General features: G+C 34.5%; 1 protein-coding gene across 3 annotated transcripts; it reads left to right on the top strand.

Annotated features, from left to right (window-relative positions):
• The first annotated feature begins 274 nt into the window (after positions 1-274).
• Positions 275-20673, top strand: LOC140044431 (uncharacterized). Of its 3 annotated transcripts, none has more exons than XM_072088932.1 (6): positions 275-553; positions 13362-13479; positions 13644-13677; positions 13853-14350; positions 14648-14704; positions 15711-20673. In XM_072088932.1, exons 3-6 carry the CDS (start codon positions 13668-13670, stop codon positions 18485-18487), a joined length of 3342 nt encoding a protein of 1113 aa, XP_071945033.1. In that variant the 5' UTR covers positions 275-553; positions 13362-13479; positions 13644-13667; the 3' UTR covers positions 18488-20673. The 3 variants fall into 3 exon arrangements, with proteins under 3 accessions (XP_071945033.1, XP_071945032.1, XP_071945034.1); XM_072088931.1 differs by lacking the exon at positions 275-553 and adding an exon at positions 9830-12293; XM_072088933.1 differs by lacking the exons at positions 275-553; positions 13362-13479 and adding an exon at positions 9830-12293.
• Positions 20674-20769: the final 96 nt, after the last annotated feature.

The raw sequence follows: 20769 nt of genomic DNA, 5'->3' as shown, positions 1-20769 counted from the left end.
ATTCGCGTCATACTCTTATTCTCGTACGAATTATAGCTATATTCCATGAAAATGTAATATGTTGTAGAATAGACGCACAGAAGCAAGAAATTTGCTTCGGCGGCCATTTTAAAATGGCCACTATTTGTAATTTTTGCAATAAAACCTCTGATTCGTGTTAGTCAGTAGCAGCGCCACCAACGAATTGAAAATAAAGGAGGTAATATAAAGGAGGAACTAAATATCGTTTAAATAGTCGTATGATGCGGAACTCTGTCTTTTCTTTGGGCGTTGGTGATTGCGTCGAGACAGACAGCCGGCAAAAAGGAGTGTAGATCTGTATTTTTTCTCTACGCATTTTGTATTAAACAATAATTCAATTAAAGCTGATTGCGTTCGTAAACAACAAGAAGTTTGTGAATGGATCATTTTATATAAACATCGTCATACCGGAATCATTGTCACTCTCTTGTTCTTTTTTTTAATATAAAGAAACATTCAAGTGTTTTTAACCAATTATTAACTGTTACAAAGAAAAAGAACAGAGAGCATCAGCTTGGCGTACACTCTAACTGTAAGTATCACTGACATTTAAAAACGCGCATGTTCATTAAAAAAAGGCATTAGGAACGAAATGCATGAACAAGTTTGAATTGCCCTTAACTATACAGAGGAAAATTCCAAAATCAGCACCACTGTGGTCATGTTACAAGTGTTGTAAAATCACTATAGGCCTATTATTCTGATTAAAGTTCTAGCATAGGAGGAAGCCTTTGCCATTTCCCCATGTTTTTAAAAATCGAATTTCTTATTATTACATTATTACATTATTTATAATTCTTATAGAATAATCATTAGGCCTATTGTTGAATATGTTTGTTTAAATTTAACTTTAACATTTAAATATATTTATTTAAAACTGAGCTAGGTTTATACTTTAATTCATAATATTAGTTAGTAAAGTAGTTCAGTTATCATGTTATCGATCAAAACTTTAAAAAAAAACAAATGAATTGCGAAACAAAACAAAAAGAAAATTCACTATAGCCAATAGAAACGGCGTATAGATTTTCTGTGTATTTACGGTAAACTATAATTAAATCAACATAAATGTATTTCTGTAATAAGTAAACAAGGTTTGTTTACTTATTTGATACTTAAAAAATCGTCACGTCGTAATCGTAGACGCATTTATTTGCAACTCACACCCTCGCTCCGATTGAAAGAAAACATTTTGTACGCAGGAAAACATTAAACTAACAAAAGAATAGTAAAATTTAGTATACAAAGCGACATTAACATTGTGAAGAGAAGGGCACTTATCTGTAAATAAGGGAACATTTCAGTCATTGAACAACTGCACACTGTTTAACTGGTAACCTCTGTCTACCGGGACCCTATCAAAATTTATGCAACAACAAAAATGGGATGTGCCCATTTATATTGACATGATGATTATGTCATATCACTACCATATTTGGGCACATCACACTTTTTTGTTGTTAAACTAGTTTGAAAGTGTAGACAGCTTTAGGCATAGAAATTAATCTTTGTGCTTCACACGCTATATTATTTTGACAATGTGTATATTAAGATTAGAGCACCAATAAACGCTGACTCGTAACGCAATCCATCGATTAACGCACAAGGAATTTACATTTGGATTATAAAAATGTATTGATGGGACATCAATGATACGAAAATTTTTGCTTTTCCCGCAATTTGTCTAAAAATAAAACTTTACATATTCGTGTTTACTACGTGCGGCGCGACTTCGTTGGTTTGTAAAAAAAAAGTTAATTTTGTACCAAAAATCTGTCATGATCTGACATATAACCTTTTTCTCAACCACATAATGTGTCGTTTAATAATATATATTTTTTTCATTCATGTTGTTTTGTTGTCTGTTTTGTCAAAGCGTAATCCATTGGTTTTTTTTATATAAAATTACAGGCAAGCTATTTCTTCACCAAAAATGACAATTCTGTCGACAAAATGGTTTGCATCCCCACCACGAAAAACAATATATACATGGCTGCCTCATGAATCTGCTAAAACTAGCTGTAATTGTTAGGATGAAAATGTTAGTGTTTATCAAAATTATCAATGTTTCGAAATCAACATTATAATCAATACCTGAATGTATAATCGTGTTGATATTTAACAAGGCCAACAGCCATAAGTCGCGTGCTAAAACGCATAGTGATACCGGACCGACAGACCGACAGACCGACCGACCGACATAGGGAACTATAGAGTCGCGTCCACGCGACTAAAAACAGGTTTTGCCATATTTATTTTTCTATGATAGCTTGTTATGCTTCTACTTGGTATTACCACAACAGTGTCTTGTTGTTTAGTATTTCCTGCTATCATGCTACTATACTGTCATCGTTTCCGTACATAATAATAGTATTGTACACCGGTCGTTTCCGTACTTATAGTAATTATATACCGGTTGTTTCCGTACATGTAGTAGTGTACACCGATCGCTTCCGTACTTATAGTAATTGTACATCGGTCGTTTCTGTACATGGTTATTGTACACAGGTCGTTTCCGTACTTATAGTAATTGTACACCGGTCGCTTCCGTACTTATAGTAATTGTACACCGGTCGTTTCCCGACTTATAGTAATTGTACACCGGTCGTTTCCGTACATAGTAATTGTAAACCGGTCGTTTCCCGACTTATTGTAATTGCACACCTGTCGTTTCCCGACTTATTGTAATTGCACACCTGTCGTTTCCGTACATAGTAATTGTACACCGGTCGCTTCCGTACATAGTAATTGTACACCGGTCGTTTCCGTACATAGTAATTGTACACCGGTCGCTTCCGTACATAGTAATTGTACACCGGTCGTTTCCGTACATAGTAGTACACCGGTCGTTTCCCGACTTATAGTAATTGCACACCGGTCGTTTCCGTACATAGTAATTGTACACCGGTCGTTTCCGTACATAGTAATTGTACACCGGTCGTTTCCGTACATAGTAATTGTACACCGGTCGTTTCCGTACATAGTAATTGTACACCGGTCGTTTCCGTACATAGTAATTGTACACCGGTCGTTTCCGTACATAGTAATTGTACACCGGTCATTTCCGTACATAGTAATTGTACACCGGTCATTTCCGTACTTAGTAATTGTACACCGGTCGTTTCCGTACATAGTAATTGTACACCGGTCGTTTCCGTACATAGTAATTGTACACCGGTCGTTTCCCGACTTATAGTAATTTCACACCGGTCGTTTCCGTACATAGTAATTGTACATCGGTCGTTTCTGTACATGGTAATTGTACACCGGTCGTTTCCGTACTTATAGTAATTGTACACCGGTCGCTTCCGTACTTATAGTAATTGTACACCGGTCGTTTCCCGACTTATAGTAATTGTACACCGGTCGTTTCCGTACATAGTAATTGTAAACCGGTCGTTTCCCGACTTATAGTAATTGCACACCTGTCGTTTCCGTACATAGTAATTGTACACCGGTCGTTTCCGTACATAGTAATTGTACACCGGTCGCTTCCGTACATAGTAATTGTACACCGGTCGTTTCCGTACATAGTAATTGTACACCGGTCGTTTCCCGACTTATAGTAATTGCACACCGGTCGTTTCCGTACATAGTAATTGTACACCGGTCGTTTCCGTACATAGTAATTGTACACCGGTCGTTTCCGTACATAGTAATTGTACACCGGTCGCTTCCGTACATAGTAATTGTACACCGGTCGCTTCCGTACATAGTAATTGTACACCGGTCGTTTCCGTACATAGTAATTGTACACCGGTCGTTTCCGTACATAGTAATTGTACACCGGTCGTTTCCGTACATAGTAATTGTACACCGGTCGCTTCCGTACATAGTAATTGTACACCGGTCGTTTCCGTACATAGTAATTGTACACCGGTCGTTTCCGTACATAGTAATTGTACACCGGTCGTTTCCCGACTTATAGTAATTTCACACCGGTCGTTTCCGTACATAGTAATTGTACACCGGTCGTTTCCGTACATAGTAATTGTACACCGGTCGTTTCCGTACATAGTAATTGTACACCGGTCGTTTCCGTACATAGTAATTGTACACCGGTCGTTTCCGTACATAGTAATTGTACACCGGTCGTTTCCGTACATAGTAATTGTACACCGGTCGTTTCCGTACATAGTAATTGTACACCGGTCGTTTCCCGACTTATAGTAATTGCACACCGGTCGTTTCCGTACATAGTAATTGTACACCGGTCGTTTCCGTACATAGTAATTGTACACCGGTCGTTTCCGTACATAGTAATTGTACACCGGTCGTTTCCGTACATAGTAATTGTACACCGGTCGTTTCCGTACATAGTAATTGTACACCGGTCGTTTCCCGACTTATTTGGTCATTTGCCTTAATATATAAAAACACATCACACCCACCATCTTCTTCTTAAAATAGCACCTTAATATCTGGGAACGTGACGTCAGCCATTAGATCGTGATTTTCACACCACGCCTAATTCCTTCTGGAACGCGTCATTTTTACTCCATAGAAAGTTGACTCTTGTTTGAATTAGGTTTAAAAAAAATCTTTTTAGTTTTTAAATTACGGCCAAATGTCATACATCGAGCGTAATTAAAATTGCGCAACTCAGACGTCGGCAAACAAGTAGCTACACAGCTTGAGATATATATTTATAAGTTGACAAAGTTACAAAATGTTCTGTTTTAGAGAAGAAAAGCCCGTAAAAAATCTTGGAAAATTAAGTATAACTTTTGTAATGTTGGTTGAAGAAAAAGAGACTGACCAATCACAAGGTTTATCTGCAATAAGTGCGGGAAAAAACAAGTAACCTGACAATCACAATGGATCCGCATAATGAATTGTGGGTAACCAATAAGAAAAACTTTGGTGATGGTTGGCGATTGAAAAAAAAGAGACTGGGCAATCACAATGGTTATCCACATCAAGGAATTGTAATTAGTTACAATTCCCTGTCCGCATTATGTACGGAAAACAAAAAGTAGCCGGACAATCACAGGGATAATTCCGGCCAACTAAAGATCCAAGGTGGGGCCGAGGTGGCGGAGAACGCTCTCAATAGCCACCTCATCCACATACCCGTAACCATCATCCCCGCTGTATTTCACATTAATCTTTTATTAAATACAATTAATCATAATTCCAATCGGTAACGGTTATGCTATCCGGACAGGTAAACTATCAAGAATGAGGCTAATACTAGCAGCGAGGGGATGTGATACGGTACGGTAGCAGCGTACTAGCCTACAACATATCTGTGTCTTATAAAACCTATACAAACATAAGGCCTATCACATTCAATGTTTAAGTTAATCACAAAGACTATACTTAATGCATTATGATTTAAGACGCTCTTCAATCGTATTGAACTGACTTCTGTACGCATAGAATACTACATACCCTAGTGAGTTCTTGAACTATAACTGTACGGCTGGTTTGCCGGACATTTAAATTAGGTGATCGACGATGAAATTACACGAATCAATAATTGAATAGTTGTACAGTATAACATTAAATAAAAAGTGTTAAAATTAACTTCTTGTCTTCGGCAGTTGTAATATAATTTTTATTTTTATAAATTGATACAATACTGATACTGCTGAGCTAATTGATGCGTATTGTGTGTAAGGATTGAGGTGTGTTTTCTAAAAATTCCAGAATAAGCGAGTGAACACTTTTCATCGCCGTCCTATTTAATAGCTGAGGCCTTGCAGGGTATTCAAATTATTTTAAATTCACAGTAATTTGCTGTACCGTCGGATAGGCCTACACATAACAACTTCTATCCAGTTTTAAGCTATTATGACTTTTACTTGGCGCCTTTTGTTTTGATTGTCTTTGTAATAATATGTATGGCTAATGGTTTATATCTCATTTACGCATAATTACTTATAATTGTCTGCCTTTGGAATTATTGGTTCACTCCTGATGATGGTCAAATCAAGGATTTGAAAGATCGAAACGTGAAATATGGTAAGTTCCCTCTTGTTATTTGAGTCAGTTGTTGTACTTTGTTATTAAAACTCTCTGTATACATTTCTAAAATAAGTTTACGGAATTTCAAAAGGAAATTCCATAGAATACTTGCACTGTGTCTCTATAGAAATTAAGTGCAGGGACCGTGTGAAATTGCTAACGTATCGGGGAATTTCCAACCGGGATTTTAAAGTCCATCTTAATAAACCAATATGTAACTGTTTAATCTAGATTTTACTTACAGTTATTAATACTTCAGTTACATTTAAATAAAATTCTTGCTCAATTTGTTGCTGCACACTTCCTGCGTAGTGGTGATTTTTACATTTCCATTTACGTATCTGGAGAAGAGGCGGGGGTGTGAGCTAGAAAACACGGACAATGAACGTATAATGTGCATATAGCATTCCATTAACAAAGATAAAACAGTTTTGTATCTCTAGACCGTGTAGTTATGTTAAGGATCGAGGCTTCAATTTAAGATTGGATACTACAGGACGCAACGAACAACGTAGCGCACAATTCTATCAACGATGGATTACTAATTGTCGCATGTGATTGGTCAACTCGCTTGCCTTGCGCTTGTGTCATTGCGTTGCATTCTAGTGGGAACCAAGCTTTAGCTGGCACCTCACGAGAACACGTCCGTCTTTATTTTTGTCCGATAAGTGAGGTCTCCAAAATAAAATCGGGTGGAATAACGACAATTTAAATAGCTGGATTAGGTGGCGCTATATTTTCTAAACAGAGAGGCAGTGTCCAAAAGACAATTATCGGCTTGTAATGGAAAGTGTATTTTCTATATAGAGCGGTGGAAAAATATATATATTTGCTGTGCAGATTTTGTATTATGCATTGCAACGACAGACAGCTAATTATCGATCACGTCCAAATATAGCTCTCTTCTCAAGAGTCTTTTCCCGACTTATAGTAATTGCACACCGGTCGTTTCCGTACATAGTAATTGTACACCGGTCGTTTCCGTACATAGTAATTGTACACCGGTCGCTTCCGTACATAGTAATTGTACACCGGTCGTTTCCGTACATAGTAATTGTACACCGGTCGTTTCCCGACTTATAGTAATTTCACACCGGTCGTTTCCGGACATAGTAATTGTACACTGGTCGTTTCCGTACATAATAATTGTACACCGGTCGTTTCCGTACATAGTAATTGTACACCGGTCGTTTCCGTACATAGTAATTGTACACCGGTCGCTTCCGTACATAGTAATTGTACACCGGTCGTTTCCGTACATAGTAATTCTACACCGGTCGTTTCCCGACTTATACTAATTGCACACCGGTCGTTTCCGTACATAGTAATTGTACACCGGTCGTTTCCGTACATAGTAATTGTACACCGGTCGCTTCCGTACATATTGTACACCGGTCGTTTCCGTACATAGTAATTGTACACCGGTCGTTTCCGTACATAGTAATTGTACACCGGTCGTTTCCCGACTTATAGTAATTGCACACCGGTCGTTTCCGTACATAGTAATTGTACACCGGTCGTTTCCGTACATAGTAATTGTACACCGGTCGTTTCCGTACATAGTAATTGTACACCGGTCGTTTCCGTACATAGTAATTGTACACCGGTCGTTTCCCGACTTATTTTGTCATTTGCCTTAATATATAAAAACACATCACACTCACCATCTTCTTCTTAAAATAGCACTTAAATATCTGGGAACGTGACGTCAGCCATTAGATCGTGATTTTCACACCACGCCTAATTCTTTCTGGAACGCGTCATTTTTACTCCAAAGAAAGTTGACTCTTGTTTGAATTAGGTTTAAAAAAAATCTTTTTAGTTTTTAAATTACGGCCAATCATAAAATGTCATACATCGAGCGTAATTAACATTGCGCAACTCAGACGTCGGCAAACAAGTAGCTACACAACTTGAGATATATATTTATAAGTTGACAAAGTTACAAAATGTTCTGTTTTAGAGAAGAAAAGCCCGTAAAAAATCTTGGAAAATTAAGTATAACTTTTGTAATGTTGGTTGAAGGAAAAGAGACTGACCAATCACAAGGTTTATCTGCAATAAGTGCGGGAAAAAACAAGTAACCTGACAATCACAATGGATCCGCATAATAAATTGTGGATAACCAATAAGAAAAACTTTGGTGATGGTTGGCGATTGAAAAAAAGAGACTGGGCAATCACAATGGTTATCCACATCAAGGAATTGTAATTAGTTACAATTCCCTGTCCGCATTATGTACGGAAAACAAAAAGTAGCCGGACAATCACAAGGATAATTCCGGCCAACTAAAGATCCATATCCAAGGTGGGGCTAAGGTGGCGGAGAACGCTCTCAATAGCCGCCTCATCCACATACCCGTAAACACCATCCCCGCTGTATTTCACATTAATCTTTTATTAAATACAATTAATCATAATTCCAATCGGTAACGGTTATGCTATCCGGACAGGTAAACTATCAAGAAAGAGGCTAAAACTAGCAGCGAGGGGATGTGATACGGTACGGTAGCAGCGTACTAGCCTACAACATATCTGTGTCTTATAAAACCTATAGGCCTACAAACATAAGGCCTATCACATTCAATGTTTAAGTTAATCACAAAGACTATACTTAATGCATTATGATTTAAGACGCTCTTCAATCGTATTGAACTGACTTCTGTACGCATAGAATACTACATACCCTAGTGAGTTCTTGAACTATAACTGTACGGCTGGTTTGCCGGACATTTAAATTAGGTGATCGACGATGAAATTACACGAATCAATAATTGAATAGTTGTACAGTATAACATTAAATAAAAAGTGTTAAAATTAACTTCTTGTCTTCGGCAGTTGTAATAGAATTTTTATTTTTCTAAATTGATACAATACTGATACTGCTGAGCTAATTGATGCGTGTTGTGTGTAAGGATTGAGGTGTGTTTTCTAAAAATTCCAGAATAAGCGAGTGAACACTTTTCATCGCCGTCCTATTTAATAGCTGAGGCCTTGCAGGGTATTCAAATTATTTTAAATTCACAGTAATTTGCTGTACCGTCGGATAGGCCTACACATAACAACTTCTATCCAGTTTTAAGCTATTATGACTTTTACTTGGCACCTTTGGTTTTGATTGTCTTTGTAATACTATGTATGGCTAATGGTTTATATCTCATTTACATATTTATGCATAATTACTTATAATTGTCTGCCTTTGGAATTATTGGTTCACTTCTGATGATGGTCAAATCAATGATTTGAAAGATTGAAACGTTAAATATGGTAAGTTCCCTCTTGTTATTTGAGTCAGTTGTTTTACTTTGTTATTTAAATCATCTCACCTATACATTTCTAAAAATAAGTTTATGGAATTTCAAAAGGAAATTCAATAGAATACTTGCACTGTGTATCTATAGAAATGAAGTGCAGGGACCGTGGACAAGTTTTTGTGACGTAGTCTCTATTCAAATAAGCATAAACTTATATCAAAGGTCATTCAAGAAATCGTTGGTGTGTAATTGCTAGATAACGTATCGGGGAATTTCCATCCGAGATTTTTTAAAGTCCATCTTAATAAACCAATATGTAACTGTTTAATCCAGATTTTACTTACAGTAAGTTATGAATACTTCAGTTATGAATACTTCAGTTATGAATACTTCAGTTATGAATACTTCAGTTATGAATACTTCAGTTATGAATACTTCAGTTATGAATACTTACAGTTATGAATACTTACAGTTATGAATACTTACAGTTATGAATACTTCAGTTATGAATACTTCAGTTATGAATACTTCAGTTATGAATACTTACAGTTATGAATACTTACAGTTATGAATACTTACAGTTATGAATACTTCAGTTATGAATACTTCAGTTATGAATACTTCAGTTATGAATACTTCAGTTATGAATACTTCAGTTACCTTTAAATAAAATTCTTGATCAATTTGTTGCTGCACACTTCCTGCATAGTGGTGATTTTTACATTTCGATTTAAGTGGAGAAGAGGGGCTGTGGGCTAGAAAACACGGACAATGAACGTATAATGTGCATAGCTTCAATTAAGATTGGATCCTACAGGACGCAACGAACAACGTAGCGCACAATTCTATCAATGATGGATTACTAATTGTCGCATGTGATTGGTCAACTCGCTTGCCTTGCGCGTACGTCTTTGCATTCTTGCGTTGCATTCTAGTGGCAACCAAGCTTTAGGGGTGTTGATTCTGGCTATCACCTCACGAAAACATCGTCTTTATTTTCGTCCGATAAGTGAGGAAAAGTTATCCAGAATAAAATCGAGTGGAATAACGACAATTTAAATAGCTGGGTTATATGGAAATAGATGAAAAATAGGCGTTGAGTCAAACAAATTGCAACAGTTTGTTTTTTTGCTGAAATATGCTCAACTATATGTAGATATTACCATATCCAAAATCTACCCTGATCTGCCCATTATAAATTACCTAATTTGCATAAAATCAAAATGGCTGCCATTTTACAACTTCAACTTCTATCTATTAATTTGTTCTAGGTTCAACTATATTTTTACTGGACTACTAGTTTTATACAAGAATTAAGTAAAATAAATTGGTTTCATTTATTTCTCAACGTGGCCTTATCCATTCACTGCAATATTAACCATCTTTTAATTGTGGTTTGAGCACCGAAAGAGCTAATACGTATGACATTTACTTGCCTGTCTGCTGTCATTTGATTTTCTTTGTAACACCCTCTATTGTATGTTATATCTCTAATAAATATTTGCTACTCGTTTAACGGCTTGTGGGAGATTAAAAAAACAGAAGGTTGACAACTTATGCAAATATGACTCAGTCCTTACACCTGTACAGTTGACACTCCAATAATCTAATAATATGCATGCATGCAGCTATTTTCAAACCAATTGTTTATGTAGTTTTAAATTTTAAAGTGTAAGTGAGTACATACAGGAGAGTGGCTTAGAAATGATAACATGAAATCTTACTGACTGTTTCATTATGACAGAACAAACCTCTCTTAAATCGACCAAATAATTGTTGAAACCTATTCTGTCTCGTTTCATTATCATCTGGAAATCCTTTTTTTTTCTACCCTAGCAGTATAGCATGATTACTAGTGGTAAACTGCAATTTTAAATTCGAATAAATGCTTTATAACTTTTATATGGTGTAACTGTTGTGAATTGTCATAAGGACAAATAGTACTCCCTCATCGTCCAGCAAAACTCTGAAGTTTATCCGCACACACCCATACCGACACAAAACGCAGAGTTGACTGTTGTGAAACTAAACAAAAAAGTTTGCTAGGCGATGTAAATGCGGTATAAATAAAAAATTGTTTTTGTCCGAATAGAATCAATTATGTGTCACATGACTCACATAATTGTATTATATCGATACAATTTCCCAATAGGCGCAAACAAGTTTTCTCGGCGATGTAAAAGTGGTATAAAATAAAAATCAATTAGCTAATTAAATCTTATCTTATCTTCATTCATTCATTCATCTTTTTTTATTTCGGAATACCATGGTGCCATAATAATTATATCCATAGCAAAATAGAAAAAAAAATCGTAATCTAAGAGCTCATAGAACAAAAACAAAAATATATATATAAAAAGTCAATGCAACAAGGCATTCCATTGTATGTGCATTCTTGACACATTAAGAATGTGCCGATTAATGACCATGATCAAAAAATTACTACTTGCGTTCACACGATTTTTACAACTAAAAACAGATTTTTTAATGAACTCATCAAAGGATGGGACGTTAAGACAAACATCATGCTTGCACTACAATTTCTACGCTGCTTCAGCAGCAAACGTAAGGCATTGTTATAACATACTTGCAGTGATCTCAGAGTGCTCTTATTATATCTTCCACCAATTTAACTTTATAGTCCTTATATCAAGTAAGATGCCAGTGTTTCTAAAACTTAAAAGGTATTTACCAACATAAAAGTCATCTGGAAGCTTATGTGAGGTTCATAATGTACCCCATACTTGCTTTTCAATTTCATATTTCTATTAACATTGTGATATAGAAATGAACAATTATTACAAATTGAAAATCTGTATAGATTTCTAAAAATAGGTTGATGGATTTTACAGAAAATCTCTATAGAATAATTATGCATTGTAGTAAGTGAATAGACCTTGGAACGTTTTTGTGACGTCACAGCCAAATCTGCTGTTGGGTGTGGAAATTGTTACGATTATCGTCAAACACCGACTGTATTGAAACGATCGGTCCTGCCTCACCTGAGTTTATTAGAATTTTCTCAAGTTTAGTTTTAAGCTATAAATATGTAAGTTAATGCATTATATATTCAATATGTATTATTATACCAATCAAATATGACTTGCAAATTTTACTTCGACTTCCGAAGCACAATGTGAGCTGTAATCTTGAATGTTCTGTACAACTGTGGCATTAATATTGAACATCGAAACGTGGCAGGCTATAGGCACTTGACCTTTAACAAGATCGCCTAAAATTTATAATTTAAAACTACGATACTTAGTATTGTATATTCAGGAATAGCCGCTCCATAGTCTCTTTGCTTTTCTTCCTTATATCTTATTCTTATTAACTCAAAATTATTTTTACTAACAAACATTACTATATATATATGCCTAGTGTGTAAAAATTATTGACATAATTTCATTAAACATCCACATACAGTACAACTCTTCTTAACAATTTTTTCAATCTTCTATCAACTAAAAGTCGTAGTTAGTCATGTCTCGGGTCACATTCTATGGTCACCGTAGGCCTACAGATAGGCTACATCAGTACTTCTATGAATGGATGACTATAGTTGGTGACAAGAACGCTAGTTTGTCATACCCAGTACCGTTTTGATTTTACGATCATTCGGGAAACCACCTCACGACGTACAACTGTGGCATTAACAGTGATATAAAAACCGATATTATGTAGAATATCACTGAATTATGTTTAATCTTTGGCTTTAAAAAAGATAGATATGCACCTTGGTACTATTGAACATGTGTGATGTACATGCGTTTATTATCAATTACATTATTTATTGCACTCCGAGGTGTTGTTATTATTATTATTGTTTTATTATGTTTGATGTATTTGTTAATTTCAATGATGGCGCATTTAGGTTGATGACGTCAGAATTTATAACATTGTTATGTTACCAGTCTTCTTTACACGTTTACTTTAAATTAATCTAGTCAATTACTTCACATTTCACATTTAATTATTATTAAATAATGTAGGCCTAACTTGACTTGGCGCCAATCCTTCCTTTTACTTTTACTATTGACGCTTGACAAACATTCTTATAGCTAAACATGGTTGTTACCCCACAATTTGATAATGATTTTATTTTTGATTTCACAAGGCTATTCAACGGTTAGAAATAAATGATCATTCAACAAAGCAAGAAACATTCACCTATCCACTTAAAGGCAACATACAACTGTATTAAAGAAGCGTGTAATATTATTACTCAGCACACTGTGAGTAATATCAACAGCGATTATATAATTTATGTAATTGACCAGTTAGAATCTCGATTCTAAAAATCAATATAAACTATTGGTCGCAAACATTTTTTCTTATTTTAACTAACGCAAGCTAAACTAACTCCCTGTTATCATATCCTTACATTTCTATTTTTCAGAAATGAAAAAAGAACATTTACAACATGGCAACAGGTAAGAGACATTTAAACATTTGTTATTTATTTATTATTATTTGGTGTGTTGCATTGATTAAAGATTTTGAAGATTTTCACTATTTTCTCCCATATTTTTAGGAGGTATGAATAGTTGATTGCAAGTGAAATCGTATTCACTAATGTTTTATTTTATTTTTTTTATAATTCCATAGGAGGTATGGATAGTTTTAATCTTGATTTAATGAGAGTTTCAACTTGGTATGATGAACGTAACCTATTGAGGCAGCTGAAAGTTTTATACCATGATTTAATTTCAGTTGGAAAGATAGACAAAGCACATGACACATTGAACTTGCTTCATAAATTAATAGATTCTGAACAATTAAGTTCAGACAACCTCTCGATACTTAACGAAACGATCAAAGTAACCCAGCAGTTTGGTGTCCTTCGTCATCTATCACAATGTTTTCACCAAGCTAGAGAAATTGAAATTACACAATTCAAACCCTATCGACTACAACTTGTAGACTTCGGAAATGGACTGATGCAGCATCATGTTAAAAGAATCGATGCACTGTACAACATTCCGTTAAAGAATTATGAAGATTCTTGGAGTATGATAATGGATTTGGAACACAGAAAAATACTTTGTGAAGAAAATGGGGAAGAAGTTATTCCAAATCTACAACAACTTGGACAAAAACAGACAGGTATGTTGATAAAAGGGTGAACCAAATATTACCCAAAAAAAATAATAAGTAATAAAATGGATGCATCCATTTTCGGATTTCGTAAATTTTCAACTGACAAAATATAGGTCTTCAGCAAACCTTTTCTTATTGCAATTTTGACTACAAAATAGTACAGACGAACGGGAACAATAATAACTTCAGCTTATCCTCTATAAAAAAATATTGAATTAACTGTAACACGTTAATATGAATTTATGTTTCCTATCCTGATTATTCAGAGATATAATATCATAACATTTCTTGCTCTTAATTTAGAGGTGCAGACCACTAGTGCAAAAGGGGTTATGCGAAAAGAGGTTAAATCAGACACAGGTAAGCTGGCGCGGCACTCCAGGCATACATTGTATTATTGAAGAATACAATAAAAACTACTATAAAAATCAGATGGTATTAAAATTACTTTGAGTATTTAAATATAGTATAGTATAGTATTTTGTTTTCCACCATTAAATAAAAAGAAACAAATAATTGGTTGCTTTACCATTTTCAGTTCAAATTTACAGTTTTCATCTTGGCCTGCTGACCACTTTCGATTTAGTGTACCGTAACTACTGAATTTGATACTGTGGTTATTTTATATTACTATATTGTTTTCAATATATAACATTATCAGAAATAATGACAATACACTAGTATTATTGGTGACATAATGTTCTTATTGTTGTCAATAGATTGTTTTGTTTGATTAAACGTTACAAACATATTTAGTTTATTGTTTTAAATTGAAGTTTCCTGATTAGTGATATATTTTGTTTGCCGCCCTCTATAATGTCTTCATGGCAATAAATGCGCGTACTGTATGTTAATTTATGAGTTTAATATTAGGAATTCAGCCATACCATCCTGTTTTACAAACAGGTCCTCCATTAGTTATCAGTTAATCAAGATAAATGGCAAATTTTTAAATAATGTTTACACTTCTTTATTTTAAAAGTAAATTAATTGTTTTAGCATGAGTCTGATATGATATAGAAAAACACAGAGTAGGCTATGCCTTACTGTACAGGTGTAATTCTGTATATTGTTATTCAGAAAAAAAAACATATTTTACCATACTAAAAAAGAAGGCTCGAAACCTACAACAACCTGCGCACTCCGCAATTCTTGCTCATAATTCTGACCGCCGATCAATACCCATGTTTCAAACAATGTTATCTGTCTGATTGATATTAAATTGTGTTTGTCGCCCTCTATATTATTTATATACGCCAACACTACACAGTATTGTAAATAAATAAATTGCAAATTTCAAGGTTTTTATTAAATACAATTAGGATTTTAAACTAAATATCTTTCTTATAATTTTCTTGGAATTTAGAAAAGATTGAAGAATATCTGCTTCAAAAACAACGAAAGCTGTGTAGTCAGGCTAGTATATTTACACCAGCGCTGATGCGTGATAAATACAAAGTTGACATTTCGCAGATGTTTACCGATATGGAACTACTGAAGAAAACTGAAAACAATAAAGGAAGCAAACAAACAACACTAGAGGAAGTGATAGATATAATCAGCTCCACATCTGGATGTAGAGCTCTTATTGATGGCGAGGGTGGAATAGGTAAAACTACCATATTAAGGCATTTGTCAAACAACTGGGCTACGCCTGGTCAATCAATTAAGGTATTTGAAGGTAAAATTGTATTTTTTTTAAGTGTAAAAGACTTTAAAACAGATGATGACATATTAGATTTAATTGTAAAGCAAATTGATATGAAAAATTTCAGCATGCTCACACATCTTCCACAAAATTCAAAGTTAATTCACGAATTTCTGATACGCCATGACGATAAAATTGTATGTCTATTAGACGGATTAGATGAATTAAGATTTAATAATCCAAACATAATCATAGTTTTCGAAAAGAAAAACTTAGAAAACAGTACTGTGATACTTACCTCACGATCAGAAAACATAGACGACTTCATAAAAGCATGTGATGTACATGTAAAGGTTAAGGGATTTAATGAAGAGAGCATAGGAAAGTACATTGACAAACACTTCCAGTATTTTGACAGACCAGAATTGGGAAAATCCCTTAGAAAAGAATTGGATATTGGCACTTCTTTGGATGAGAAAAAACATCCAGAAGCATATTCATTGTGCAAAAATCCAATGTTACTTCTTTCAATCTGTTTACTGTGGGAAGATAGTGAAAGTCTTCCTACAGATAAGGCTGACCTTTTTAAAGAAATATTTCGTAGTATTTTAAATCAATTTAATAACAAACAAAAACAATTTTCGAAGCTTTCTAAATTTGAAGACACTCCAGCAAAGTATGTAAATGCTATGATTCTGTTGGGAAAATGTATGTATAATAGCCTAAAAGTAAATCAACTTTCAATAAATAAAAAACATTTGTATGATGAACAATTAAACAAAGATTTGGTTGACATGGCCCTAAAACTAGGATTTGTTTATGAAGAAGCACCAATTTCAAAATCTAACTTTGAAAGCATGTATATGCCTCCACACAAGTTAATAGTAGAGTCATTGGTAGGATTTTACTTGTGCAAATTATGTGAAAGTGAAGGTATGGAGAATGAATGCTCAGAAGACGTAAGATTACTTACACCATTGGATGATACTGAATGGGAAATAATAAGAGAAAGTGAGTATTTAAAGATGGCGAGAGAGTTTGCAATTGGTTTTCTTGGAGATAAAGCTGATACATTTTTAAAGCATTGGATAACTAACAATTTGTCAACATGTCGCTCTCTACCAAGTAATTTACACAGTATTAAAAAACAACATGAGATTTCTGTGGTAAATGCATTAATTAATCACACGGCAAGCAATGATTTAAAACTAAAGAAGTATATGCAGAAAATATCTACCTCGATTAGAATGTTCATTGATCACATTAGTCCAGGTATACAATCTGATGGGCATTTCATACATCTAATTATGCAACTTTATGGCATGGATTATACTGAAGCAAAAACAAATAAGCCTAATGAAAGCTTGAAATTAAATACCTTTTGTAGTAGGATGGCATTGGATCGCAAGGGAAGAGTTATTGCACACATTTTAGGCATTGAAGCTAAATATGACAAAGTTACGATTCAGAATCTATCAGGTAACGTAATGAATCAAATAATCAGAGAGTGCTTAAAAATGGGTCTCCAAGTAGCAGGGCAGTTCGATATCTGTAATAACAATCTTAGCAACATCAATAGCAGATCACTTGGATCTTTGATTGAGTTTCCTAAACTGACAGAACTTAATTTGAAAGAATGCCATTTATCAGGTGATATAATGAATGACGTGATAAGAGAGTGCAAAGATGGAACCAAACCTAAAAGAAAATTCCTAGAAACCATTTTTCCATTTTTGAAAACGAGCTTATCTGGGTCCGTTCTCAAACGAGTTCATTTAGCATTAGAATCTCTAGATATCTCTGGTAATAACCTTCACAGCATTGATGTTCATTCATTGTCTTCATTACTCATTATGTGTCCTAAGCTGAGGAGGCTTTACATGAGGGATTGCAATCTATCAGGTGACGTCATCAATCACTTGGGTACAGAATGTTCTCTTAAACACGTTCAATTAGCATTAGTTTCTCTCAATATCTCTGTTAATAACCTTCACAACCTTGATGTTAATTCAATGTCTTCATTACTCATTATGTGTCCTAAGCTGGAGTCGCTTGACATGGAGGATTGCAATCTATCAGGTGACATCATCAATCACTTGGGTATAGAATGTTCTCTCAAACAAGTTCAATTAGCATTACGTTATCTCTTTATCTCTGGTAATAACCTTCACAACATTGATGTTAATTCAATGTCTTCATTACTCATTATGTTTCCTGAGCTGTGGTGGCTTGACATGAGTGATTGCAATCTATCAGGTGACGTCATCAATCACTTGGGTACAGAATGTTCTCACAAACAAATTCAATTAGCATTAGAATCTCTCGATATCTCTGGTAATAACCTTCACAACATTGATGTTAATTCAATGTCTTCATTACTCATTATGTGTCCTAAGCTGAGGGACCTTGCCATGATTAATTGCAATCTATCAGTTGATGTGAAGAATTACCTAGCTAAAGAACGTTCAAACAGAGATATATTATTCTTCTACTAATAAGAAAATTTTCAATCTGTTAGTGACGTATCTGTAAATTGTATATAACTGACATATTTGAAAACTTCGCAGCACGCAAGTGTCATTTTTTGTAAATTTTAAAATAATTATATCTTTTATCTTAAAATTGTATGTACTATAAGGTGGAATTATGTAAAAAAGGAAAATATCAGTAAATTTTGATAAATCTGTATAATAATCTAAAAATTAACTCTGTTTTATATAGTAAATAGAAAAAAAAATCACCCTTGAAAATAGCGCCATCTACCATTTTCCTACTTCCAAACTTTTCACAACACGTAACGCGCGCGGCGCCTTTTTCTCACTTTCTTAAAATTTACATGGGGTGTAGCGCGCAAGAATACATCTTATAATAATATTGATGTAGCCTAGGCCTAGGCCTAGTCTTTTGTGACAATGTAAGATAAATACTGTAAACTACATCGATCGGGCCAGCTGTAGGCCTAATAATAATATAAGATTGTTTGTATAAATATGTTCTTCTGAATATCTTGAATGATGTTTCATTCAGAGACAGAAGCGTAGGTAGGAGGCCTACTGCTAGTACTAGGCCTAGGCCTACTACTAGGGAGGGTACTATGTGACCTAGATTTCGTAGTAGGCTAGGCCTAGGCCTATTTGAGGTAAGCCTAACCAAGACCTAGCCTAGCCTTAGGCCTAGTTAGAGGCTAGAGCCTAGCCTGCTGTAGCCTAGGCCTAACTAGGCTAGGCCCTACTACTACTACTAGGCTAGCTAGGATGCCTGCTAGGCCAAGCAAGGTCACAGCAGCCCAGCTCTCCTCCCCTGCTGCTCTTGGCTAAAACTAACTGCTAGCTAGTCTAGCCTACCTAGGTAGGCCTAGTAAGTAGTAGTACTAGCGTTAGGTCTTTAGATTAGGCTAGATTATATTTCTAACCAATTGGTACTGGTAGGTAAGCCTAGCCTATGATGGCTATAGGAATCTAGCTATATAGTATAAGAGGGCAGGCAAGCCATAAAATAGGCCTAGTTGCATGTCAAATAAATAGAAAAATTCAACCCATAAAATCCTGAATGATGATGCTCTCTCTAAAACAGCTAATTCTGACTCTACATCATTCCATGTCTGTCTAGTTAGGTGTAACTGCAATGGGTGGCATGCAGATCTCTATACATTTCTATGCAGCGCCTAGAGAATTGATCGAGCATCCTTACAACCAAAGAAATATCCCTCTGCCCCTAATTTTATTAATTATTTGTGCTGAATATGTTGCATCTTTTCTTTCTTCTGTAAAGTTAGACACATTAGATGTCTATAGACACATATAGGCCCTAGATGTCTATAGACACATTAGATGTCTATAGACACATTAGATGTCTATAGACACATATAGGCCCTAGATGTCTATAGACACATTAGATGTCTATAGACACATTAGATGTCTATAGACACATTAGATGTCTATATACACATTAGATGTCTAAAGACACATTAGATGTCTAAAGACACGATTTTTAGATGTCTATAGACACATTAGATGTCTATATACATTTGTGGGCAGACAATGAAATAAGTACATACAGTACTGTATGTAGTAAACTAAAGTACCTCTCACATTAATACTAATTTACATTGATCTTTTGTGTACAAGTATTTCAGAATGTATTGTTGTTAACGAAAGGAATATTATATTTCATTTTAATTTAAGTAGTGTAACTAAGCAACAAGTAAATAATGTAAATAGCTTGAGACTAGTAATATTTTATAACAGTGATGATTGTTTTGTAAACTTTTTTTACTTTACTTAATAGAATTGTTGGCAATTTGTTAATGAAATTTAATGTAAATTGTATATTTCAGTATATATATTTGAATAATCTAATTTTGACAACTTATGATTGTATATAGATTTATATTTTAATTGTTTTATTAATATGAATGTGCCAAAAGACCAAAGTACTATTACTTAAATAGCTTTTACTTGTGAAAAATCAATAAAATTATTATTACTGTATTTTTATCATTTCATTTTGTTTGATTAAAAAACTAAACTCGCATTCTTTGAACATTATAGACGAAGAACGTGGACAGGATCAATACATAATTAAGATTTTGCACTCCCCAATAGGGTGAACATTTATGGTTATTAAAATTAATGAACAGAATTAAATTTAGGTTTTTTTTTTTTTTAATACACAGTAATTGTTTGAATTGACTAGTAGCAACATTATTCAAAATATTAAAGAAAAAGTTACTAAACTTTCTATTCTAGATTCATTTTAAATTTGTTTTCAAGGCAAA

Source organism: Antedon mediterranea, chromosome 3 (genome assembly GCF_964355755.1).
Source record: "Antedon mediterranea chromosome 3, ecAntMedi1.1, whole genome shotgun sequence".
In the NCBI taxonomy this organism is placed as follows: domain Eukaryota; kingdom Metazoa; phylum Echinodermata; class Crinoidea; order Comatulida; family Antedonidae; genus Antedon; species Antedon mediterranea.
The sequence above is the reverse complement of the archived record's forward strand: the minus strand, read 5'-3'. Positions and strand labels throughout refer to the sequence as shown.

What these genes read in the sequence shown, in the direction of transcription:
- LOC140044431 (XM_072088932.1), top strand. An exon ending in ACTTGGACAAAAACAGACAG is followed by an intron (nt 14,351 to 14,647) that starts GTATGTTGATAA and finishes CTCTTAATTTAG; the next exon opens with AGGTGCAGACCACTAGTGCA. An exon ending in AGAGGTTAAATCAGACACAG is followed by an intron (nt 14,705 to 15,710) that starts GTAAGCTGGCGC and finishes CTTGGAATTTAG; the next exon opens with AAAAGATTGAAGAATATCTG.